We start from the raw sequence: 26,226 nt of genomic DNA, 5'->3' as shown, positions 1-26,226 counted from the left end.
AAAATTTTGAAAAAAATTCTTGCTGTTTTTCACACCTAGTCACGTAGAAGAAAAATGAAATAAATAAAAATGCTCACGACGTTTCGACTGCAACACGAGCAATCATCGTCGGGTGTGAAAAACACGGCAAGAAAATTTTCCAAAAATTTCTTGCTGTTTTTCACACCTAAAGTCACGTAGAAGAAAAACAATAAAATAAAAATAACATCAAAATTCTCCCGTTTCGACTGCAATACGAGCAATCATCGTCAGGTGTGATAAACACAGCAAGAAAATTATCCAAAATTTTCTAAAAATGTCTTGCTGTTTTTCACACCTAAACCCACGTAGAAGAAAAACAATAAAATAAAAATAACATAAAAATTCTCACGTTTCGACTGCAAAACGAGCAATCATTGTCAGCTGTGAAAAACACAGCAAGACAATTTTCCAAAATTTAGAAAAATTTTCTTGCTGTTTTCCACACCTAAATTCATGTAGAAGAAAAATGAAAAAAAAAAAATTCTCACGACGTTTCGACTGCAACACGAGCAATCATCGTCGGGTGTGAAAAACACGGCAAGAAAATTTTCCAAAAATTTCTTGCTGTTTTTCACACCTAAAGTCACGTAGAAGAAAAACAATAAAATAAAAATAACATAAAAATTCTCCCGTTTCGACTGCAATACGAGCAATCATCGTCAGGTGTGATAAACACAGCAAGAAAATTATCCAAAATTTTCTAAAAATGTCTTGCTGTTTTTCACACCTAAAGCCACGTAGAAGAAAAACAATAAAATAAAAATAACATAAAAATTCTCACGTTACGACTGCAAAACGAGCAATCATCGTCAGCTGTGAAAAACACAGCAAGACAATTTTCCAAAATTTAGAAAAATTTTCTTGCTGTTTTCCACACCTAAATTCATGTAGAAGAAAAATTAAATAAAAAAAAAATTCTCACGACGTTTCGACTGCAACACGAGCAATCATCGTCGGGTGTGAAAAACACGGCAAGAAAATTTTCCAAAAATTTCTTGCTGTTTTTCACACCTAAAGTCACGTAGAAGAAAAACAATAACATAAAAATAACATAAAAATTCTCACGTTTAGACTGCAATACGAGCAATCATCGTCAGGTGTGATAAACACAGCAAGAAAATTATCCAAAATTTTCTAAAAATGTCTCGCTGTTTTTCACACCTAAAGCCACGTAGAAGAAAAACAATAAAATAAAAAAATAAAACATGTCACGACGTTTCGACTGCAACACGAGCAATCATCGTCAGCTGTGAAAAACACAGAAAGACAATTTTCCAAAATTTAGAAAAATTTTCTTGCTGTTTTTCACACCTAGTCATGTAGAAGAAAAACAATGAAATAAAAAAAAATTCTCACGACATTTAGACTGCAACACGAGCAATCATCGTCAGGTGTGAAAAACACAGCACGAAAATTTTCCAAAATTTTGAAAAAATTTCTTGCTGTTTTTCACACCTAGAAGAAAATGAAAACACGTTCCTTCAGAGTGAGCAGGTAGGAACTTGGTTGGACAGCGCATTCGTGCGATCCGTGTTGGATATCGTAGTCGTGTTGGAAGTTGTAGCTGTTACTATTGCATCAGATGATGATTGTTGATTTATTGGTGTAGGTCTTTAAGTTCATGTAGTTGTTGCAGCAGGTCGCGCCTGTGCTGTGACGCCGCCTCCTGCGTGTACCACGCGCGCCAATCCACCTGACCTGGTCCTTGAACGGCCACGATGTTGTCGTAATGGCGCACCAGGTGCATGATGTTGAGCAGGGCGTAGACGCCGCAGTCGTAGCCGTTCGGTTGCTGCGGCACAAGCACCGTGGTGATTGCCACGGTGGTGATCGCCACCGGCGTGCTCACCGATTCGGCGCGCACGACCCAGTCCACCACCGTGCTGGCGAAGGCCGCGATGTTTTTGGCGTTGCACGACTGCCCGCACGCAGCCATTGAGTCTAACAGCATGGCAGTCGACCTTGGTGGCACGTGGCGTTGACGATGACCAAGATCTGCCAGTGCGACTGGTCGTGGATCGGTATGATCCACACCGGCCTGGAAGACACGCCATCGAAGATGCAATTCAAGTCGTCGAGATGGCCCGCCAAGAACTTTGTGTACAGGAACGTGTTAAACAGGTGGACGTATGCCGCTCGCAGCAGGCAGTAGAACTGCCCGAACAGGTTGATGATGGTGTCGTTCAACCACTGGCCAGGTTGTAAGCAGCGGAAGTCGTTCGGGAACAGCCTTCCGTATCCCGGAACGAAGACAACGTGTTCGACCGAGACAGGGGGCGGACAACGTGGAGTGACGCCGGGCGGAGGTGGGCTTGGTCGCCGCTTCACCGCCACAGCAGACTCTTGCGGCGTCGGAGCTGGCTCCTCCGGCCGCGACCGTTTCCCGCGCGGGACGAGTGGCTTGCGAGCCTGTGGTCCCACGCGTGGTTGCCACATGCCGTTTTTGCCAATGTCCATTCGCCATTTCGTCAAATGTATATTTGGCCGCAACGTGCCCTTGGACAATCCCTTGCCCAGAAGGAACAAAGACGCGAAAACCGCCGATATGAGGACATCGTTCTCGTCCCACTTGACGATTGGGTCTTCGCCGCGTGAAACCACTGCGATAGGAGGGGGAACACGATCTCCGGAATTCTTGTCGTCGGGGTGAATGATGTAGTTCAGCGCCTGCAGCGCCAGGTTGACACCGCCACTGAGGAGAGATTGTTTGGGCAAGACCGCCGTGACTCTGGCACGTCGTTGTTGACGTCGTCATCGTCCACGTGCGCATTCATTGCAGCGACGTCAACATCGTCATTGCAGATGGCGTCGTTCTCGATGGCGGCACCCTCCTCGTCCAGGCGTCGGCGCATTTCGGAGGAATTGTCGATGGTAATGCCGTCGAATCGCGGATGTTTGACCCCGGTCCAGAACTCGAGCCACTGGTACGCTCCGGTGACGTCGATGTTGTACATGTCGCGGAAACGAGCCTGCGCCTTCCGCCAGGCGTCGCGCGGCCCGAGAAAGGTCACCTGCGGGTGTCACACCGGGGAAACCCGGGGCAGCACGTTGGCCACCTCGACAGGACCGTCTTGCATGAAACAAATGGCGTTCCCCGTTGAGTGGCTGGCCCTTATCAAGATGTCAATATTGAAGGCTCGGGCGGGTAAAATCGCGTTGAGCGTCGTGCTGTTCACTTTGGGCAGCGACCCCCGCCGACCACAGTCGTGCCCGTTGTAGAGGCTGAAGTCGTGATCGGCCGGATTTTTCGCACAGGTCGAGCACAGGACGACGTTGTTGATGTCGGGCACGAGATCCGGATTGAGATGGTACCGGACGTCGTTCACGCGCAGCACGGAGACGTGCCGTTCAATGAGATGCTCCGGCAGGGTGCACTGCTCGGCGACTTGCTCATTGGTGAGGCGGAACACAATGGGAAGCTGTTCGACGGGGCCGGCGTCGACGATGGTCTTATTTGCATCAAAGAGAAACTCATTGCACGACGCGCACGCCGCGATGTGTCCCGTGCCGGGGTCACGGGCAGCCGCACTGCGCTGACAGTGCACAGCATCGTCGTGGCCTACCGCGCCGCCAATGGCTCGTAGGATCCGCTCGCAGACCGCGGGTCCATTAGGCCTATGCAGGCTCTCATCATTGAAAACAAAGGCATCGGGATGGTTTGCGCACAGGTGGAAATACAGCAGCGCCAGACGCGGATCCTTCGCGAAATTTTGCGACTTCGCCAGGAACCTGACGGTCTCCTCACTAGGGTCCTGCTCAGCGAGAGCGGTCTCAGCCAGAGACGCCAGCATGGCGTCCTTAGTATCGATGCTGACGCGTCGCTTCTCGGCCTTCGCGACGCGCGCGCGCTCCTCGGCCTTCGCGACGCGCGCGCGCTCCAGTCGGGCAACACGCTCTTCGGGCGTCTGGGGCGCGGCACGTCGGGCAGCCAACGAGACGCGCGCGCGCTCCAGTCGGGCAGCACGATCTTCGGGCATCTCGTCCTTTATTGTGCGCCCGCCGCCGTACTGTGGCCAGACGTCGCCGATGGTTGCGAACATCCCCACTTTCTCCACACCGCCGATGGTTGCACTGAACGTCGGCGATCGCGCCAGAAAACTTTTGCAGTCAAGCAAACTGCAATATGCCAAGACAGTCACAGTCACTGAACTGCGCAGAGTGCACGACAGACAAATATGCACGACAGACAGCCAAATAATCCTTGGTGGGCAGTGTGGAACCTGTTGTTCCTCCCTGTATAAGATTCAAATACTGTCAATAATAGCTGTATAATAATAAAATACTGCCAATTATCCTTTATCACACTCACGATGTATGTGTAGTGACATAAGAAGGGAGGGGCTGCTGTAGGCTCTGGGTTCCCAGGTGGGTTCCCAGGCGCTTAAGCCTTTTTGGCGCCGCCAACGGGGGGGGGGGGGGGGGGGGGGGCTGTGTGTGCTCTGTGGGATGTCTGGTGGCGCACACGGCCCCACCCCTCGTCGGACCAGGCATAAAAGGAGAGCTCCCTGGACGATCGGGGCAGTTGTAACTCAAGACCCAAGACCCACGACCAGCCATCTGAAGACCCTGGGATGCTGTGAGAGCCAGCGCTGGGACTCTGGAACTCCCGACTCTACAGCCTTGTGAGGGCGAGTTCCGGAGCGTAGCCAGAGTAGAGTATCTAGGCTGTGTATCTAGGCTGTGTACCTAGGCTGTAACAGAGTATCAGGACTGTTGGAGAGTTGGAGTACTGTTGGAGTGTTGTATTGTAATAAAGAAGTACATCTAGAAGTGTCTCCGGAACCCGTTACATTTGGCGTCAGAGGTGGCAATGGAGACAAGAAGTAAGCCACGTACCTTCAGTCCTGACGGCGATGTTGAGGAGCAAGCGGCGACGGGGCAGCCAACTCGGGCCGACAACGACGCCGCACCGCCGGCTGAGCAGGCGTCCACCACACCTGCCGATCCTCCTCCAGCGTCGGGAGCAGCAATGGAGGAAACGCTGCTTCGCCTCACCGAGCTGCTCCACGCCACCGTCTCCATCCTGGACGACATGCGTCGCTCACAGGCGGAGGCAGGAGGGAGAGAGGCGGCGCAGCGGCCGCGCCATTCCGCCGGCTCCAACACAAACACATCCGGGTGTGTCGTCACTTCTGCGGAGGGAGCAGTGGCCGCTGGGAGCGACGTCACTTCCGGGCCCAGCGTGGGCCATCCCGAGGACGCCGCGTCGTCAGCGCTGCGTGCCTCACCGCCGGGTGACAGCTGTTGGCAACCGCCGAGTGAGAGCGCTGCGAACGCGCAGCCAGCTTTAGCCGGGTTGCCAGGCAACGGAAGCTTGGCTCACGTCCAGCAACGCCTGCCGGCACTCAAGGCATTTTCTTCAGAGGGGGGTGAGTGGGCAGCGTTCGAACGCCGGTTCGTCTCTCTTATAGAGACGTCCGGCTGGTCGGAGTATGAAGCGCTCCAGGGCCTCCCGGCCATGCTCGACGACGACTCCCTCGCAGCACTCCTTGCTGTGCCACGCGCGAAACATGCCACGCTCACGGATGCCCTTCATCAGATGCGGCTGATTTATGGACCCCCATCCGAAGCACGTCACCGCTTCGATGCGAGGAGGAAGAAGGCCTCCGAGTCGGCGATGGGGTACCGCAGCGCGCTGCTGGCCATGGCGAAGGTTGCCTACCCTCGCATGGATGAAGACGCTGTGGAGTCACTCGTGCTGCAGAAGCTCATGAGCTTGGCCCGCCAGCTTCGAGTTGCCATGCCGACAGCCGACGACGACGACGACTTCACGTCGCTACGTGCTGCCAGGTGCATCCAAGCACACCTACATTGCGATGAGGACACGACCATCGCCGCCTGCGCAGGCCCACCTGATGCACAAGCCTATGACGTGCATTCGGGGCCTCATCAGGCCTTCGCAGCAACAGAAAATCGCGGATCGTCCAACTGGCGATCCCAGCGAGATCACCACCAGCGGGACCGGCCAACCTCGCGCCAGGACGGAGCGTCCATCGTCTGCCACAACTGTGGCCTTCGGGGCCATGTGGCGTCCGGCTGCCGGGTCCCCCGACGCCGGACTTCAGGACCTCTGGCGCCTCGGCCACCACCTTATCCTCGGCATACCCAGGCGAGTCACGACATCTCGCACTCTCGGCCCCCACTTACAACAAGCACGCACCCTCACACCACACAGGGGGGTCATGCTTCGAAGGAGGGGGATTCGGGCCCATCATTGAACAACCGGGCGCTCGGACCGGGTCAATGGTCCGAATTGGCCCATAGGGTCGTTGCCGCTGCGGCGGGGTCCTCTGCCGTAGTGGGTTCCATCGAGGGCGTTGATGTTCGTATGTTGATCGATACGGGTGCGTCGGCGACCATCATTTCAGACATAATTTATAACATTTTGCCCGATACATGCCGTCCCTTGCAGCCAGCTGATGTGCCATGCTATGCCGCAAATGGGGGTTCGTTGGGCATCACCGGACGGATCAATGCTCAGATCCGCATTGCTGACGTCCAATTAGTTGGGCCCATTTTGGTCTCATCAACCCTCGCCGTTCCGTGCCTCCTCGGAACAGATTTCTTGGGGAAGATGCCCATTAAAATTCTCATTAACAAAGGGTGTATTGAGCTCCCCTCCGGCCGACGCATGGCCTTCCTACCCACACCCACTCGGTTGCACTCCGCATCTACGACGGTGCAGGCGTTGGCGGCGTTCATGGGGGGTGCTGTGATCGGGCCTTCGCGTTCAGCTGAGCGGGTGCCGGACCTCGTGTGTGCACAAACGCTCGTGCGAAGCGACCACGACCCCTTTATCCAGGTCTTTAACGCGGGATTGGAAACGGCCGTTATCTGTCAGGGAATGGTGCTTGCTCACGCGACGCCAGCCCCGCCAGAAGATGTGATCGTGGGTCACGTAGGGGGCGAGTTCTCTTCCGTTGCCAAGCCAGGTCCTGACACAGGATGGCTCGACGCGCTTTGCTCCACTTCTGCCGATTTGTCACCATTACAGCATGCTAAATTACGCACGCTGCTGAGCGATTTCGCTGACGTTTTCAGTCAAAGCAAATTCGACATTGGCTGCACTAAATTGCTAAGCCACCACATCGACACGGGTGATGCCGCTCCAATTCGTCAAAACCCATTCCGGTTGAGCCCGGCCGAAAAGGAACATGTACGGGTGGCCGTCAACAATATGTTGGCGGCCGATGTCATTGCGCCATCAAATAGCCCATGGGGGGCGCCGATCGTTCTTGTTAAGAAGCACGACGGGAGCCTCCGCTTTTGTGTTGACTTCAGGAAACTTAATAAGATTTCTGTGGCCGACGCCTACCCGCTTCCCAGGATGGACGAGTCGCTCGATGCCTTAGCAGGTGCGCATTACTTCTCCACCTTGGATCTCCTCTCGGGGTTTTGGCAGCTACCCCTTGATGACGCATCCAAACCAAAGACGGCCTTTCGCACGCCGCAGGGACTGTTCCAATTCAACAGACTTCCCATGGGTCTTCACTCGGCCCCGGCGACGTTCCAGCGCCTGATGGAGCTGGTCCTCGCTGGGCTCCAGTGGGATTCTTGCCTAATCTACCTCGACGATGTAATCGTGTTCAGCAAAACTTTTGATGAACACCTCACGCGATTGAAGGCAGTTTTCCTTAAAATGCGAGCGGCTAACCTCAAATTCAAACCGCAAAAGTGCCACCTCATGAGGGATTCGGTTCGTTATTTGGGCCATATTGTCAGCCGCTCGGGAATTGCCACGGACCCCGAAAAGACAAATTGCGTGCGCTCATGGCCAACTCCTACCTCTGTTGGGGAGGTGCGGAGTTTTATCGGCTTCGCCTCATATTATCGACGATTTGTTGCGGGATTCGCATCCATCGCGAAGCCCCTCCACGCATTAACGGCCAAAGGGGTCAAATTCCGCTGGGGAGAGTTAGAACAGGCATCTTTCAATGCCGTCCGAAAAGCACTGGTCGATGCTCCTACCCTGTCTTATCCAGATTTTACCACTCCGTTCATTCTGGATACAGACGCCAGCAACACCGGAATTGGAGGGGTGCTGTCGCAAATTGTCAATGGAGTGGAGCGCGTCGTCGCCTATGGCAGCAGGGTGCTGTCGCCCGCGGAGCAACGTTACTGCGTGACGCGCCGCGAATTGCTTGCTATCGTTTTTTTCGTAAAGCAGTACAGGCCATACGTGTATGGCAGGCATTTCACAGTACGCTCCGACCACGCGGCGCTACAATACGCCTTGCGAGTGGACCAACCATCTGGACAGCTCTCGCATTGGCTCGAGATCCTCCAGGACTTTGCGTTCACTGTCATTTACCGCAAGGGGATTTAACACGGGAACGCCGACGGGTTGTCGCGACTGCCGAACAATGGGCGCTGTGCTTGTTTTTTGGGTGCGGGGCGTTGTAGGCAGCCTGACGGGGTACCGCCCCCATCCCTTGCGGCTGCGGCCGGGGATGGGGTCGGGGACCACGGGGCTCCCTCCACGCAAGTTCCGCAGGACGCATTGCTGGGCCTCGGGTTGGACGTCTGGGGACGTCTTCAGATGGAAGACGTCTCCCTCCTCAAATTGAGACGCCGCGCTAGGGATGCCGAGGGTCACAGGGGGCAGGGGGGCCCCGTATCATATGTCATCCGGGAAGGCGTCCTCATGCATTGGGATGGGGGGTCCCAATCCCACACATTGGTGGTGCCCACCTCCCTGCGGGGGCGACTTGTGTGGGAAACCCAGTCGCCTCTTGCACTTGGGTGTTCAGAAAACACTAGCTAAAATCCAATTGGACTTTTTCTGGCCGGGCATGGCAAACGATGTGGCTGACCTTGTGCAAGGTTGCACAGAATGTGCACGGCGGAAACCACCTGCTAGGCCGTCCTGCCCGCCGCTCCAATCCATTAAAGTTTCCCGGGTCAATGAGATCGTCGCATTGGATATTTTGGGTCCGTTTCCCGCTACTCCTCGGGGTAGTAAGTACCTTTTGGTTGGGGTCGAATATTTTACCCGATGGGCCATGGCCTGGCCAATCCCCAACCAGTCTGCAGCAGCCATTACGGAGGCCTTTTTCCAGGGCTACGTCCTGGACAAGGGTGCTCCCGAACGCCTGCTGACCGACCAAGGGAAAAATTTCTCTTCCACGCTGTTGCGGGATGTGTGCAACCTGCTAGGGACACACAAAATTCGCACCTCGCCATATCACCCCCAGACTGACGGTATGGTCGAGCGATTACATAGGACACTTACCTCCATGCTAAGCCACCAGGTGTCTGAGTCACAGACTGATTGGGATCTCCACATACCTGGTGTCTTGGCCGCCTATAGAATGGCGCCCCATGCTGCCACGGGGTACTCGCCATTCTATCTTATGTATGGTAGGGACGTTTGCCCCCCAATCGACGTACAATTGCACATTAAACAGCCCGCACCTAAGGCTAAGATTGCCGACCACATCCGTGCTAATGTGCGTCGTCTCATGGATGCCCGGGAGGCTGCTCAAAATAACTCAGAAGCCCGTCAGCTTGCCAACGAGCGGCTGCGGAATCTCCACACATCCCGCCACGTTTGGGTGGAAGGGGACCGCGCCTGGCTCCACTGCCCGCAGGTACCATTGGCTACTTCCTCAAAACTGCTTAAGCCTTGGAGAGGCCCGGTTGTTATTATTCGCGTTCTCCGCCCGCAGTGTGTCAGGATCCAGCATGGCAAGCGACGTTGGTTCGTGCACCCGTCACATCTAAAACCTTACATTCAACCCTACACACCTCCTTCACTTCTCCGGGGCCGAGAGCGCGAAATGCATGACTAGCCGCGCCGCGATGATCCTGCTTCTAACTCTCGGGCAGGTCCCGCTGTCCCGCCCTCAGGTGCCTTGGGAATGAAATCCGCCACGGCCGACCAAGCGAGAACAAGCTTGCCCGCGGGATCAGCGACCCAGGACACAAGCGCAACAGCGGGTCGTCGGTCCCCTCCCGCCTCCGTCGCGACCGATGGACCTGCCACTCGGACTCGCTCAAAACTCAAACGATTTTCATGACCCCCGCCCACGAACTCTCGTCCCACCGCGACGCCACTCACCTTGCCATCATGTATAGTGGGCGATTGGGGCGTGCGTTCATCCTGCATATATGTGTTTATACAGTGTTGTTCTGCATCGGTGACCACAGGAGGGAAAGAGGCGCTTTCTTCTCATTATTTTTTCTTGATTGTCACACACTCATTCTGATGGTTAACAAATAATTTCTTGTACAATTGTATTTTTTTTTGACAGCCGGGTCGGCTGGAGGCTACGTAGAGGGGGGTAATGTAGTGACATAAGAAGGGAGGGGCTGCTGTAGGCTCTGGGTTCCCAGGTGGGTCCAGACGCGTAAGCCTCTGGGCGCCAGGCACTGGGTTCCCAGGGGGTCCAGACGCTTTTAAGCCTTTGGGCGCCAGGCGTTGGGTTCCCAGGCGCTTAAGCCTTTTTGGCGCCGCCAACGGGGGGGGGGGGGGGCTGTGTGTGCTCTGTGGGATGTCTGGTGGCGCACACGGCCCCACCCCTCGTCGGACCAGGCATAAAAGGAGAGCTCCCTGGACGATCGGGGCAGTTGTAACTCAAGACCCAAGACCCACGACCAGCCATCTGAAGACCCTGGGATGCTGTGAGAGCCAGCGCTGGGACTCTGGAACTCCCGACTCTACGGCCTTGTGAGGGCGAGTTCCGGAGCGTAGCCAGAGTAGAGTATCTAGGCTGTGTATCTAGGCTGTGTAGCTAGGCTGTGTACCTAGGCTGTAACAGAGTATCAGGACTGTTGGAGAGTTGGAGTACTGTTGGAGTGTTGTATTGTAATAAAGAAGTACATCTAGAAGTGTCTCCGGAACCCGTTACATATGTATCATGTCAGAATAATTTATAAATAAGAAATGCCAAACCTATTTTTTTCAAATTAAGAAATGGCAACCTCGTGTCTTACCCACAAATGTAGCAACTACCCAAAGCGTTGAGTAGGCACGTAAAATAAATTCATCAACTGAAATTTATTATGCTCCTGACAAATAAACAAGTCACGTGAGATTAGATTATTTACAATGCATGTACATTACATGCTAATGTTCATCATCATCATCAGCCATGCTCAATCTACTGCTGGGAGAAAAGGTTCCCCAATATTTTCCCCGATATTGTCACCATCCCTCATGATCTTGTGATCCACCCAGCTCATGCGCATGAAATGATCTCATTGCTTCATCTCTGTGGTGGTTATTTTCTCACACGTGTTTTCTCCATCGGTTGACATTGCATCCCAAGTTCTGTCCACTTGCTATTATCCCTTTTAGCCACGATGTGTCTTGGCCAAGCCTAATTAAAACTCTACTTGCATTTTTGCAATGTTGCATTGAGGAGAAAGTAAAGTAACCAAAAAATAACTGTATGAATTAAAATAGAGATGGTCAAAATGAAATAAAAATAATGAAATAATGACTGTAAATCTATCACAATTAATTGAAAAACTGGAAAGTGTGCTGGGAGTGGGGGGGGACTCCAGTTGAATCGTAAACATGGTCACAGGCAGCCATTGCCACCATGCACACATGTCCAGTTAGGGATGTTCATTGAATTTTTAAGGGTGTTGCGATAATTGCATGCACAAAAGCCTATTAAAAAAACGCATTACCAATCTTCAGCACACCCACAATGACCGGAGTGAAGTATGGTCAAAACAAGCTCAATGACTGACATGGCATGGTTAGGCCTTCATCTAGCAGTGGCTTGACCAAGTGGTGTACGTTTATTATATTGTTTATATTGTATCTATAATGATCAGAACAATGACATTGCAACATGCGTCTGTAAAAATGCGTGCCATGCACCAAGCAGTTTGGTCAAGTACTCAAAAAGTAGATTATAGATTCCATGACTTAGGAATCAATACAATATTCCATAAGCAAACGGTACAAATCGATAATAAAAGTGCAGGAGATACAAAACACTGAGTACGCTTCGCCAGTACTCTAACTTACAATACGATATTATATGTGCATAGGCAGCTTATTCTGCGTCAAGAGATACGAGAAAAAAGCATATCAATATACTCATGGTGTTTTTAGTAATAAAGCAAATATCTGTGGAGTCACGTACCGCCTTGAAGACTCTTAATAGCAGACTCTTAATATTAACGTTGAAGCCTATTCGCCATTGTTTGAAGCACCATTGTTTGAAGCACCATCGGTGTGGGAGGGAGAGAGCACAGAGGTGGTGGGGTGAGAAAGGACTGGCACCAAGATGGCCTCGAGTGGCATGAAAGAGTTAACGCAGCGAATAAGATGCACGACGGACAAATCCCTGGTGGGCAGTGTGGAACTTGTTGTTCCTACCTGTATGTATAAAAAAATAACTTGACTTTAGGTAGCCAGGCAGACAGCCCCCTTAATAACTATCGCACCCGCCTCCCTTAGGCCCCTCCCCTGACCCCCCCCTCCTTTAGGCCCCTCCCTCAGGCCCCTCCGCTGACCCCCCCCTCAGGCCCCTTTCCTGACTCCCCCCTTCCTTAGGCCCCTCCCCTGACCCTCCTCCCTTAGGCACCTCCCCTCTCCCGTACCCGGAAGTAGGTCTCCACCAATCAAAGAGCTGTTTATGTTATATATTTATTTATGCACGACAAACAAACAGTCAGACAGACAGACAATAAATCCCTGGTGGGTAGTGTGGAACATTGTTCCTACCTGTATAAATAAAAATGCTCACGACGTTTCGACTGCAACACGAGCAATCATCGTCGGGTGTGAAAAACACTACAAGAAAATTTTCCAAAAATTTCTTGCTGTTTTTCACACCTAAAGTCACGTAGAAGAAAAACAATAAAATAAAAATAACATAAAAATTCTCACGTGTCGACTGCAATACGAGCAATCATCGTCAGGTGTGATAAACACAGCAAGAAAATTATCCAAAATTTTCTAAAAATGTCTTGCTGTTTTTCACACCTAAAGTCACGTAGAAGAAAAACAATCAAATAAAAAAATAAAACATGTCACGACGTTTCAACTGTAACACGAGCAATCATCATCAGCTGTGAAAAACACAGCAAGACAATTTTCCAAAATTTAGAAAAATTTTCTTGCTGTTTTTAACACCTAAAGTCACGTAGAAGAAAAATAAAATAAATACAAATTCTCACGACGTTTTGACTGCAACACGAGCAATCATCGTTAGGTGTGAAATCCACAGCAAGAAATTGTATTACTTTATTATTTCCCTTCTATGTGACTTTACCGAAAGAACCAAGAATATCTTAACACCTGCTTTGTTGCCAAAAAAGGGGAAAAAACCTCTTCTTATATGTTGCTACTGGCAAAGGAGGTCCCATGAAGTAGTGAGGCAGATGAAGACGAATTAAACTTAAGCAGAGGATTAAAGCAAATGCAATCAGGCGAGGGCAGGAGGCAAGGCCCCGCGTGGCTCGGCCCCGCGTTGTAATGTTCCAACCTGGACATCGATTCCATACTCGCTGCTACTCAATTGATATCCCTACGAGAGAGGCTCTACCTGGGCAAACAACAACAACCACCACGACAACAACAACCACGATGTTAACTTCTCACCTCGGATCTGTGAGAGCGAGCGCGGTGTTGCAGCTCGTGACGTCACGCGGCAGCAGGTGACATGACGTCACTTGCGGTGTTCAACACAATTTCCTCCCACAACGAGCGGCAGTGTAACTGAATAAATTATGTTAATGAGACGGGCTCATGTCCAGTGATGAGTCGTCGATGCTGAACCAGTCACAATGAACTAGCGATAGCATTTATGAATAAATTATGTTAATGGTTCGCCAGTTGATAGTTTGTTTCATTTATAAGGTACTGCCTGGGGGAAAATTTTATTGAAAAACTTCTCAAGAAAATTAAAAACATAACATATACAAATAATTTTTTTTTTATTATTCTTATGAATAATTTTTTTAATAAAATGTAAATAAATCCCAACGCGCGGTGGAAAAATTCGATTCTTTAGATCGCACAAAGGAATCGAAGGTTGTAGATTTATTTAGAATCGGCCTATTCCCTTTTAATCAATACCACAAACGCTCAGCAGATATCGATTCTCGCCACACACTTCATGGTCATCCCCCCCCCCCCCCCCAAAAAAAAACAAAAGTTTATTTTTTTTATAATTTTTTCATGGTGTACATTTTGCAAAGTACCCACATTGCAAATTTCAAGTTCGTTGCATGTCGGGAAGTACAGCTAAACATTTTGAACGGACAACACATTCACAAATTTTCCTTTCATATATAGAAGACTAGCTTGACTACCCGGCTTCGCCCGGGACTTGGATTCACCACGCCCGGCCGCCTTTGTCTCCCCAGTGGCGATGTTCACACACCACATCAGTTACTCGTTTGAGGCTGAGTCGACCTAGGGGAAGCCCAGGACCAGTAAAAATAATCGTGGTGGCCGTGAGCGGGAATCGAACTCGGATCGCCGGATTCGTAGCGCAGTGCGCTCACCACACATCATCTCTAAAACACAGAAGTGAGATGGCTTTCTAAAGGTAGATCACTGGCCAGAGTTTTTGAGTTGCGAGAGCCACTCCAGAGACATCTTTTAGAAAAACAGTCACCACTGGCAGCACATTTCAGTGACACAGAATGGGTCCAAAAACTTGCTAACTTGTGTGACATGTTAAGCCTGCTCAACGTAATCAATGTCATTTCAAGGGAGATCGACAACTCTGTTCAATTCGGCAGATAAAGTGGCTGCATTCAAAGCCACACTGGAATTATGGGGGCGACGAGTGAACATTGGAGCTTTTGACATGTTTCAAACACTAGCAGAGATTTTGAAAGAGACTGAGCCAGGGCCTTTCTCCCAGCTGGTGCATTAAAACCTATCTCAGCTTTTAAAAGAGTTTGAGCATTACTTCCCAACCACAAAAGACCCCCGAACTGGGAAGGAATGGACCCGCGACCCATTTGTGAATAAGCCAGGTAAATCGACTTTGTCTGTGCTAGAAGAGGATCAACTGCTTGAGATCGCAAACGAAGGTGGCCTTAAAAGTATGTTTTGAGACCACTTCAAATCTCTATACGTTCTGGATTAAAGTCAAGGCGGAATATCCTGAGATTGTCACAAAAGCACTGAAAAGCCTGCTTCCATTTCCAACATCCTATCTTTGTGAAGCAGGGTTTTCTGCAGTGACAGCAACCAAAACGAGATTATGGAGTAGACTGGACATATGCAACACACTTCGGTTGTCACCGTCTCCCACCATCTCGTTACAGGAAAACAAGCTCAGGGCTCCCACTGATTCTGCATTATGGCGAGTTGTATAATTATTTCATACTACAATGTAATAATATAAATAAAGTGCACAATAAATATGTTCTTGAATCATCATGAAACCATCCCTGCAACCCCCCCCCCCCCCCCCCCCCGCTGGTCCGTGAAAAAATCGTCTTCTTACTAATCGTGATAACACAAAGATTCTCGCTTTAACTTTTACTGATTATGTTTTAGTGTAATTCTATCAGGTCTCAGAATTCAGATCTCGCCAAAGGATACAGTTCTTATAAATAAGATCATTATGCATGAACTTAGGAAGGAACCATTCAGACACTTCTGTGTTAAGCAACTTTAATTTCTAAACAAAAACATAACTCTAATATGCGAACTCTTATGCTTGGAATTGTCAACACTGTACTCCTGGAGATGTGCTCCTCATTGATCCTTACATTTAACCCTCAATGATTACGTTGTTAAACTGGGTAACAGAGCAATCGGTTAATTCCTCAGAGTAACGCGAGCATAGGATAAAGTCCTTAAAAATTAATGTGACGATATTCATACAAACGGCAATAAAGAAACATGTCCCGAATGCAAATATAGACCTTAATGAATTCATTGGTAGAATATTTAATTAACTAAATGTCTTGGAACAATGGTGTGCGGCACAGTGTGCCTGCTTCAGCAAATGCTTATCAATTGGCTAAGGCTTCAATAAAATAGCGGGCAAGATTCTGTGATCAAAAGAAAGATTTCAACACAAGAGTCTCCCTGTGAGTGTGTGGATTCGTAACGTAGGTTTCTAAACGTTTAGTTTCGTCAATGAATTCATCGGTACAGTTAAAATTAACAAAAAGAACGACTAAAAAAACTTCTCAACGACCGTATCCACGTGACTCAATGGGCAGCAATGTTCTTCACTATCAGATAATACTTGACACACTCTTATCATTATTTTTATTATTATTAGTCCCGGTATGTGCGGTATGTGTGTGTTTGGTGGTTTTGTCTCCTTGATCAATTCTTTGCGTCAAGAAGACGCTGGATGATACGTGGTATGCGAGTGTGGGGGAGAGTCATGTACACAGCTTCCTCGCTCTCTCTCTTGCTCGGCGACAGCTGGAGCTGCTGCCCACTGCTGGGTGAAGAGTCTGCACGACTCTCGCCGTCGGCGGTGCGCGATGATTCCGTCGTCAGATAGCGCCCGCAGCTCGTCTGCAGGTCGCCGTTCCTCACTCGTGTCTTGGTTCACAGCTGGTGCTGGTCGGTGTGTGTGGGTCGAACCCACGGCGCTCTCGCTGGCGCTCTCCTCCTCCTCACGGGCAGCTGGTCAGGCTCTTTACCCTGCTGGATGAGCAGAGTCGGCACGATGTTTGTCTTTGAAGGTGCTCGACAGCGCTCGCCGCTTGTCCGCTGGCAGCTGACACCCTTGCTCGGTGGCGCTGCTACGCTCTCTCTCCGGCTCCGTGCTCTCTGGCGATGCCTGGTTGACCGTGCAGCTGGTTCTCTGCGATGCTGGCTTGGTCGATGCTTGGGCGTCCACCCTTTCTCCCGGTTGATTGCTCGTCGTTGCTCGTCACTCTATCTCCTGGGCTGCAGCTGCTCGTGGGAGCTGGCACTCAGTGTAGAATAACTTTGAGAGATACTTCTTCTGTCAGCGCCGAGCTCGTACTCGGTGAACCATTGCTAGAGTCCCACCCCAGATCTTGCTGCTTGCAGTAAGTAACTCTTTGTGTTTATTTCGTAGACTCGTGGCTTCTGCTGGTGCAGCTCGTTGACGATGTGCCAGTCACGGGGGCAGTTTCCCCGGAGCCTGCCGATCGCAGCTGCTCATGGGAGCTGGAACTCACTCTCAAAACTTGTAAATTGTATTTGCACACCTCTTAAACAACTGTGAAAGCTTATTACAATACAACTCATCGCAATCCTTGACTTTGCATGCGACTCAAAACATCAGGATAAATGTAGAATGAAACTCTCAGCGATACTGTCAGTCCATGCCGAACTCAGCACCAAGCATCACCTCGCCCCTCTTCTCTGCGAGACACATGCCCCGGAGTCTGCCCGTCGCAGTACTCTCTGTCGCTTGTAGTCTTCTGTAACTTGCAGTAGTCTCGATGTATGGGTCGTGTCTCTGTCTTTACGTGAATTTCTCTCCCCTCGGATCATTGTGTGGCTAGTCATAGGACACAACATATGCATTGTCTTTGAAACTGATTGGTCCACACCAGAGACAGCTTTCTTTCGAGCCTAGTATCAAACGGTGTTAATCCAGAGGACGCCAAAAGGCGTGCTCTTTGAGTGTTTGTGATGAGATATGATAGAAAACTCCGAGTTGCTGAGGCAATTAAGCAAGCACCATATAAATGTTAATAGTATACTGGTAGGAACGAAGTGGACCAGCCTACAATAGATGATTTCGTCCGTCCGCCTGACCGTCCGTCCGACCGTCCGTCCGTGTAGCAACATCGCCCCCTACTGCAAACACTTGGCATGACCCTACAAAAACCTTTAGACTCAGTGACGCTTTCCTGGCTAAACAAGTGTAACATTCCCTTATAATTCCCTCAGATAGCTTTTAATTAAAACATTTAAATTAATGAGGCTTTCCTGGCTAAACAAGTGTAACATTACCTTATAATTCCCTGAGATAGCTTTTAATTAAAACTTTTAAATTCAAATTTAACTCACAGCGCCCTAAAGCCTACAGCTAGGCCTAAAGCCTCGAAATACGCCAAAAAATCTCCCTTCGTATCGTACCCCCGCGTGTGTGCAAGGCAGTTAATGTTTAACAATGTTACATTCCCTGATGTTTTTAAATAGAAACATTTAAATTTAAAGCTTTTACATAAATCATTAAAATATTTAAATAAAAAATTAACTCACAGCGGCCTAACGCTTACAGCTAGGCTTAAAGCCTAGAACTAGGCCTCACAGTCTCCCTTCGTATCGTACCCCCGCGTGTGTGAAAGGGAGTTAATGTTTAACAATGTTACATTCCCTGATGTTTTAAAATAGAAACATTAACATTTAAAGCTTTTACATTAATAATTAAAGCATTTAAATTATACATTAATAATTATAATTAAAACTTTGAAATTAAATAAAAAAAACTCACAGCGCCCTAAAGCCTACAGCTAGGCCTAACGCCTAGAACTAGGCCTCACAGTCTCCCTTCGTATCGTACCCCCGCGTGTGTGAAAGGGAGTTAATGTTTAACAATGTTACATTCCCTGATGTTTAAAAATAAAAAAACATTTACATTTAAAGCTTTTACATTAATAATTAAAACATTAAAATTATACATTAACAATTAAAACATTTAAATTACAAATTAGGTCACAGCGCCTTAAAGCCTACAGATAGGCCTAAAGCCTAGAACTAGGCCTCAAAATCTCCCTTCGGATCGTCCGATTAGGTGTAGCAACATCGCCCCCTACTGCAAACACTTGGCAGGACCCTACAAAAACCTTTAGACTCGGTGGGGCTTTCCTGGCTAAACAAGTGTAATAATACATTGTTTATATTCTTTGGTTATTCGTTCCTACCAGCCCACCCCGCAGGGTCCTGTTTATAACATAGTGAATGCTTGGGAGCTTATTGGCTCTCGCTCCTAATTAGAGATCTACCCAACCCACAGGTCCACAAATACTGACCGCTCTTACTCTGCAGGTTGAACCTAGGAATGGAGTGTTCAACTTCACGTTCTATTGCAGCTTCATTGTCCCAAGCTTACACATCTACAGGTTCTCCATTTGACTTTGTATTGTCTAAGAAGTCCACCCACACCTCCACTTCCACAAACTGCTGGGAGTTGCCTCGCTCTGCCTCACAGTCAGAATTCTCCTCCTGCTTCACGGTGCCTCCATTGATGTGAAGGTCCGATTTTGGAGTGCCTCCATTGATGTGAAGGTCCGATTTTGGAGTTGAATGTTCATCTTCACATTTTACCTTCACTTCTTCGCTCTTCACTGTCACTTCTTCGCTCTTCACCGTCGCCTCTTCAAATTTCACCTTCGCCTCTTCAAATTTCATCTTGATACATTTCATAGTGTCCAAGCTGGAATTTACTTCTGGTTCTTTTTTCAGGAGGGATGGGCTCATTGCAGCACTTTGACTTTCACAAGTCGATTTCAGACTACACTCCTTGGGGGTCTTCTGATGCCAGTGTGTTATCTGGTGTGTATTAAGCTGTGTTGACTGTGCAAACGCCTTCCCGCACAGAGAACACTTGAAGGGTTTCTCTCCTGTGTGTATTCTCTGGTGTATTTTAAGATTTGATGAATATGAATATGCCATCTCACACACACTGCACTTGAAGGGTTTCTCTCCTGTGTGTATTCTCTGGTGTATTTTAAGATAAGACGAACTTGAAAATGCCTTCCCGCACACACTGCATGTAAAGGGTTTCTCTCCTGTGTGCGTTCTCTGGTGCATTATAAGATGTGATGACTGTGAAAATGCCATCTCACACACACTGCACTTGAAGGGTTTCTCTCCTGTGTGTGTTATCTGGTGTTTTTTAAGATAAAATGAACTTGAAAATGTCTTCCAACACACACTGCACTTGAAGGGTTTCTCTCCTGTGTGTGTTCTCTGGTGTATTTTAAGATAAGATGAACTTGAAAATGCCTTCTCACACACATTGCACTTGAAGGGGTTCTCTGCTTTGTGCGTTCTCTGGTGGATTTTAAGATTAGATGAACTTGAAAATGCCAACTCACACACACTGCACTTGAAGGGTTTCTCTCCTGTGTGTATTCTCTGGTGTATTTTAAGATAAGACGAACTTGAAAATGCCTTCCCACACACATTGCACGTAAAGGGTTTCTCTCCTGTGTGCGTTCTCTGGTGCATTTTAAGATTTGATGAATCTAAAAATGCCATCTCACACACACTGCACTTGAAGGCCTTCTCTCCTGTGTGTGTTCTCTGGTGTTTTTTAAGATAAATTGATCTTGAAAATGTCTTACAACACACACTGCACTTGAAGGGTTTCTCTCCTGTGTGTGTTCTCTGGTGTATTTTAAGATAAGATGACTGTGAAAATGCCATCTCACACACACTGCACTTGAAGGGTTTCTCTCCTGTGTGTGTTCTCTGGTGTATTTTAAGATAAGATGAATATGAAAATGCCTTCCCACACACACTGCACTTGAAGGGTTTCTCTCCCGTTGGAGATCTCTGGTCCTGTTTAACATTTCCAGTAGAATCCATGCTGCTTGCATACTGGTCCCATTGTTGTCTTTGTCTACCGAGCCGCGCTGTGTGCCTTTGCTCCATCAGACCAATTCTGCAGAGGAAGCATCAGCAGAAGCATCAGCTGCAGACAGAAAAAAATGTCCACACCATCTTCATCAGTATCGAGGCACAGAGTAATGACTTACACATCTATCTTTATTCATATATTCAAGATTATCCCCAATTCATCACGCGGGATGTTCAGACACACAATGAGAGGGCAAATGGTTATAAATATGCCTGGAAGCCCTAGTATCTTCAAAATAAATGTTAACCCAAAACACTGTTGTACATATGCCCTGTTTTCCAAAAATGAAGATTAAGAATAAATAGGGCAACAAATTTACATATTTATTTATTTATTATTAAATCATGAAAACAACCCACTACTCGCCACGTTCCACGACAGACATCTGGGAAAGTGGAATGCCACCAAAAGAAACTGCAAACGTCAGGACCTCCCCCAGCCACCTTTGTCTCCAACGGTCCGGCACAAACAGATGGCACCATAAATACTTAGGGGGTTAGAAAGGGTCGCGAGGAGGGGTCGGGAGGGTGTCTGGTTTTTTTTCGGTTTGTTGTCTCTCTCGCAAGAAATGCGCAGAGGGGAGGGGTTCACGTTTTTGAGTTTAAGCACAAACGCACAGAAGTCTGTGAGCAGTCTGGTTCGAGTCGTGCTCAGTCTCGGGACTCGGCTTGCGACGCGGCGTTGCGACGGGGCTCGCAAGGGGAGCTGGGGCGCATCGTGCTTTGAGGAAAGATGGAACGAGGAGGGGTCGTTGGAGTCGCAGAAGTCTGATACCAATGGCCGGTGTCGCTTCTCGCAGAACGAAGTGGCGAGGTGTGGTTAAGTGCGAGTGAAGCTTGCGAAATTCCAGCTATCATTCTCGTGAGAGAACCTGACCCAACGAAACCCCTGAAGTGAGGGTGGGAGAGGCATCAGCGAGTACCCGCGTGAAGCTGGTAGCTGCACGCCAAGGGAGAAAGAGTGTCAGCACTGACGACCTGCGGATGAGCTGCGAGCGCTATTGGGCACCACCGAAGGTGAGCATAGTGCCGACTCAACAATCATACAGCAGTGGAGAAGACTGGAGCTGCCACCAAGAGAGAGAGCGCCATCGAATGCGCCGTGTGTTTGATACACACACACACACACCGACCAACACCCAGTGAAAACAAACAAGACGTCCAGCAGCGACGACGGAATCATCGCGCACCACGACAGGGAGCGCCGTGCCGACTCGTCATCCAGCGGCGGAGGAGCTGCGCGCTATCTGACGACGGAATCATCGCGCACCACGACGGTGAGCGTTGTGCCGACGCCACTCATCAAGCGGTGGAGAGAGTGCACGAGCAGCACACCCGGGCGTCACTGAGCGTCGTGCCGACTCGTCATCCAGCAGTGGAGGAACGGCGCTATCCGACGACGGAATCATTGCACGCCACGACGGCGAGCGTCGTGCCGACGCCGCTCAATCTAGCAGTGGAGAGAGAAAGCAGGACGGGCTCGCTGCGGCCACGCCCAAGCGAGAAGTAACCTCTGAAGAGCTGGTTGTATCCCCTCCCCCACCCCACAAGCTCCCACACAGCGCCTTGCCTCGGCTTAAAATATTAATTTTACAAGGGGACAACGCACACACAACACGCACACGAATAAGAATTTCAAAAAGTTATCTTTGTGTTTCAAAAAGGGTTGCCATTTCAAGGCGGTGCATTCAATATCAACTGATTGTGCAAAGCAGTTGCTGCCGTCGAGTTACATGAATGCGAAATGTTTGATACATTTATTTTCGTTAATTGCATAATCTTGCCAATGAATCTATTGACGAATACTTTTGCCTTTGCATATTAGTGTCATATGTTGTTTAGAATTAAAATTGCTTAACACCAAGTGTTCGAGTGCTTCTTTCCCAGTCCATGCAAAACTTTCTTATTCATAAGAAATGTAACCTGCGATGAGATATGAATTTGGAGACCTAACATTACATAAACATTAACATAATCACATGCATTTGCATACATTAATACGATTATATCAATTATCATAATGTATTAATATAATTACATACATTAACATAATTTATGTGATTTACGCATTGTTTAAAATGTCATTAATTTCTTTTATTCTTTATCAAAATTTCATAATCCGGCATATACAACAACACCAAGCACACAATTTCGGCTTATTGGCTGCAAAAGTAGTATTTATAAAAGCAAATTTCAGCTAACATAGCAAAGGCCGTTGGGAATAATACTATTTGTATTATGCAGAAATGCATCAATAAATGTTCAATCTCAACTTTAGAGGTGTGAAGCCAGGCTCAGATTTGCTTGAATGCTTGGATGAACAGATCTTAATTCAGCAGCATATGTGCTGTTAATTTCCTGTTTCCATTCTTCCAAAAAGTTCCAGAGGGAAACTAAAATAAACGATTGTTTTAATTTCACCTCCATGTTCAATAGTTAATATAATTTACTGCAAATACAAACTTGACACTGTCACACATGGTAAAAAGTGGTGGTGTGTCCAGAACCATGTCTGGCCGCCTTCATCTGCTCAGTATTGACGCTTCCTCCCTTCATCATGTAATTAATTTAAGATCAATCAACATAGCAGAGGCCCACAAGCAGTTCAGCTTTCACTTATCAATCATGTTTGCTGTCGGTGATAATCAAACTAATTGTTGAGTTCATAATGCAGTGAAATAACTGCACCACAGCTCCCCACAAAGATAAACTCTTAAATACACATACATTTCACATGCATCATTAACATATATAAACAAAAATCCACCATTCATGACGAATTGCAAGTAACCTTATCCCTGTGCTAATGCCATGATAGGTGCAATTTAAGGCCATGTAAGTGCGGATTCCTTGTCAGGAGGTAATGGGAATGATCCAGGTGTCAAGGGATGACTGACAGATGAACCAGCTGTGTTCCCAACTGTCTTGCTGGGTTTTAGGAACCCAGCGCTCCACCTATTCATGTGGGCGTCGCTCTTCCGACCTCATCGTTGTTGCAGAGAAAATATATATTAACTGCCCTGCAGCATACCAGCAGGGCAGTTAATATGGTGTTGGACCAGATGACGCCAAAAGGCGTACAACTCAAAAAAGGTGTCAGTTTTGTTGCCAGATAAAAGGGTAAAAAAACAATGATCATATTTTGCTACTGGCAAAGGAGGTTCCAATGGTGTAAATTCTTACCCCGAGCTCTCATACTCTGATGGTGCATTGTCTTTGAGTTGTACGCCTTTTGGCGTCATCTGGTCCAACAGCATGTGAGACTAGGCTCTAAGAAAAGCTGTCTCGGGTGTGGACCAATCAATTTCAAGGACAGTGCATACATTATCAGAGTTGTGTTTTTGTTTGCATTCTGACCGCAGGTATTGTGGTCAATGCAAACATGACTCCTGGTAAAAAAAAAGGTGTCAGTTTTGTTGCCAGATAAAAGGGTAAAAAAACAATTATCATATTTTGCTACTGGCAAAGGAGGTTCCAATGGTGCATTGGGAGCTTCTCAAACTACATAGTTATTTATTGATTTAAAGCTTTCGTGACTGCAGGAATTAATACTCTTTGGGTCTTTTGGTCAAGTCGCGTACATAGAAAATAATAGATCACGACGTTTCGATCGCAAAACAAGCAATCGTCTTCAGGTGAGAGAAAAAGCTGCTGAGATAAGGTCTTATATAGGCCTGAGATGGGTGCATCAAGGTAGGTGTGCGGAGCTAGAGATGGTCCAACCAGTTGAAATAAACACGGAGAAACCATATACAAAAAATATCCCAAAACAAAAATTGTACAAATCTTTAAATGATAAAAGGGGAAAAGCCTCTTCTTATATTTTGCTACTGGCAAAGGAGGTCCCATGATGTAACTGCTCACCCCGAGCTGTCATTGTTCTGATGGTGGCGTTGTCTTTGTGCTGTGTACGCCTTTTGGCGCTGTCCTCTGATCTAACACCGTTAGAGACTAGGCTCGAAAGAAAGCCGTCTCTAGTGTGGACCAATCAGTTTCACAGACAATGCACAGATTATCACAGCATGTGTTTTGTTTGCATATTGATCGCGAGTATATTGTGGTTAATGCAGACACGATTGCTTGCAAAAGGTTTCAGGTCGGCGTTTAAACATCTTAACACCTAAATTTTTATTTAAAGCTTTCGTGACTGCAGGGATTCATATTCTTGATTCTTTCGGTAAAGTAAAATATGAAACAATTTAAAATCCTCACGACGTTTCGATTGCAACACGAGCAATCATCGTCAGGTGTGATAAACACAGCAATAAAATCATCCGAAATTTTCAAAAAATTTCTTGCTGTTTTTCACACCTAAAGTCACGTTGAAGAAAAACAATAAATTAAAAACATTTCTCACGACTTTTCAACTGCAACACGAGCAATCAGCGTCGGGTGTGAAAAACACGGCAAAAATGTATTGCTGTTTTTCACACCTAAAGTCACGTAGAAGAAAAACTATAAAATAAAAACATTTCTCACGACGTTTCGACTGCAACACGAGCAAGAAAATTTCATAAAAATTTTTTTATAAATTCTTGCTGTTTTTCACACCGTCACGTAGAAGAAAAACAGAATTAAAAAATTTAAAAAATTCTCACGTTTTGACTGCAACACGAGCAATCATCGTCAGCTGTGAAATCCACAGCAAGAAATTGTATCACTTTATTATTTCCCTTCTGCGTGACTTTACCGAAAGAACCAAGAATATCTTAACACCTGTTTTGTTGCCAAGAAAGGGGGGAAAAACCTCTTCTTATATGTTGCTACTGGCAAAGGAGGTCCCATGAAGTAGTGAGCCAGATGAAGACGAATTAAACTTAAGCAGAGGATTAAAGCAAATGCAATCAGGCGAGGGCAGGAGGCAAGGCCCCGCGTGGCTCGGCCCCGCGTTGTAATGTTCCAACCTGGACATCGATTCCATACTCGCTGCTACTCAATTGATATCCCTACGAGAGAGAGACGGAGAGAGGCTCTACCTGGGCAAACAACAACAACCACCACGACAACAACAACGATGTTAACTTCTCACCTCGGATCTGGGAGAGCGAGCGCGGTGTAGCAGCTCGTGACGTCACGCGGCAGCAGGAGGTGACATGACGTCACTTGCGGTGTTCAACACAATCCCCTCCCCCAACGAGCGGCAGTGTAACTGAATAACTTATGTTAATGAGACGGGCTCATGTCTAGTGATGAGTCGTCGATGCTGAACCAGTCACAATGAACTAGCGATAGCATTTATGAATAAATTATGTTAATTAACCGCCAGTTGATAGTTTGTTTCATTTATTAGGTACTGCCTGGGGGAAAAATGTATTGAAAAACTTCTCAAGAAAATTAAAAACATAATTTATACAAATGAATTTTTTTTATTATTATTCTTATGAATAACTTTTTTTATAAAATGTAAATAAATCCCAACGCGCTGTGGAAAATAAACTTACGCTCGCGCGTCAAAATTCGATTCTTTAGATCGCGCAAAGGAATCGAAGGTTGTAGATTTATTTAGAATCGGCCTATTCCCTTTTAATCGATACCACAAACGCTCAGCAGATATCGATTCTCACCACACACTTCATGGTCATCCCCCCCCCATCCCCCCCCACCCCCCAAAAAAAACAAAAGTTTATATTTTTATAAATTTTTCATGGTGTACATTTTGCAAAGTACCCACATGGCAAATTTCAAGTTTG

The 26,226-nt window shown here is 47.8% G+C and overlaps 2 protein-coding genes across 2 annotated transcripts in view; both read right to left on the bottom strand.

Annotated features, from left to right (window-relative positions):
• LOC133361383 (zinc finger protein ZFP2-like) overlaps positions 1-13,626 on the bottom strand; it is a 45,286-nt gene extending 31,660 nt beyond the window's left edge. The window contains exon 1 of the mRNA XM_061580313.1: positions 13,586-13,626. The gene's annotated coding sequence lies outside the window, so the exon portion shown is untranslated. The remainder of the gene's footprint in view (positions 1-13,585) is intronic.
• Positions 13,627-15,424: 1,798 nt separating this feature from the next.
• LOC133361382 (zinc finger protein OZF-like) lies at positions 15,425-25,628 on the bottom strand. Its single transcript, XM_061580311.1, has 2 exons — positions 25,566-25,628; positions 15,425-20,591 (listed from the first exon to the last, which is right to left on the bottom strand). The coding sequence occupies exon 2, from the start codon at positions 20,549-20,551 to the stop codon at positions 19,001-19,003; it is 1,551 nt and encodes a 516-aa protein (XP_061436295.1). The 5' UTR covers positions 20,552-20,591; positions 25,566-25,628; the 3' UTR covers positions 15,425-19,000.
• Between the last annotated feature and the right edge of the window lie 598 nt (positions 25,629-26,226).

Source organism: Lethenteron reissneri, chromosome 72, assembly GCF_015708825.2.
Source record: "Lethenteron reissneri isolate LAM-NWPU_2019-01 chromosome 72, ASM1570882v1, whole genome shotgun sequence".
Classification (NCBI taxonomy): Eukaryota; Metazoa; Chordata; class Hyperoartia; order Petromyzontiformes; family Petromyzontidae; genus Lethenteron; species Lethenteron reissneri.
The sequence above is the reverse complement of the archived record's forward strand: the minus strand, read 5'-3'. Positions and strand labels throughout refer to the sequence as shown.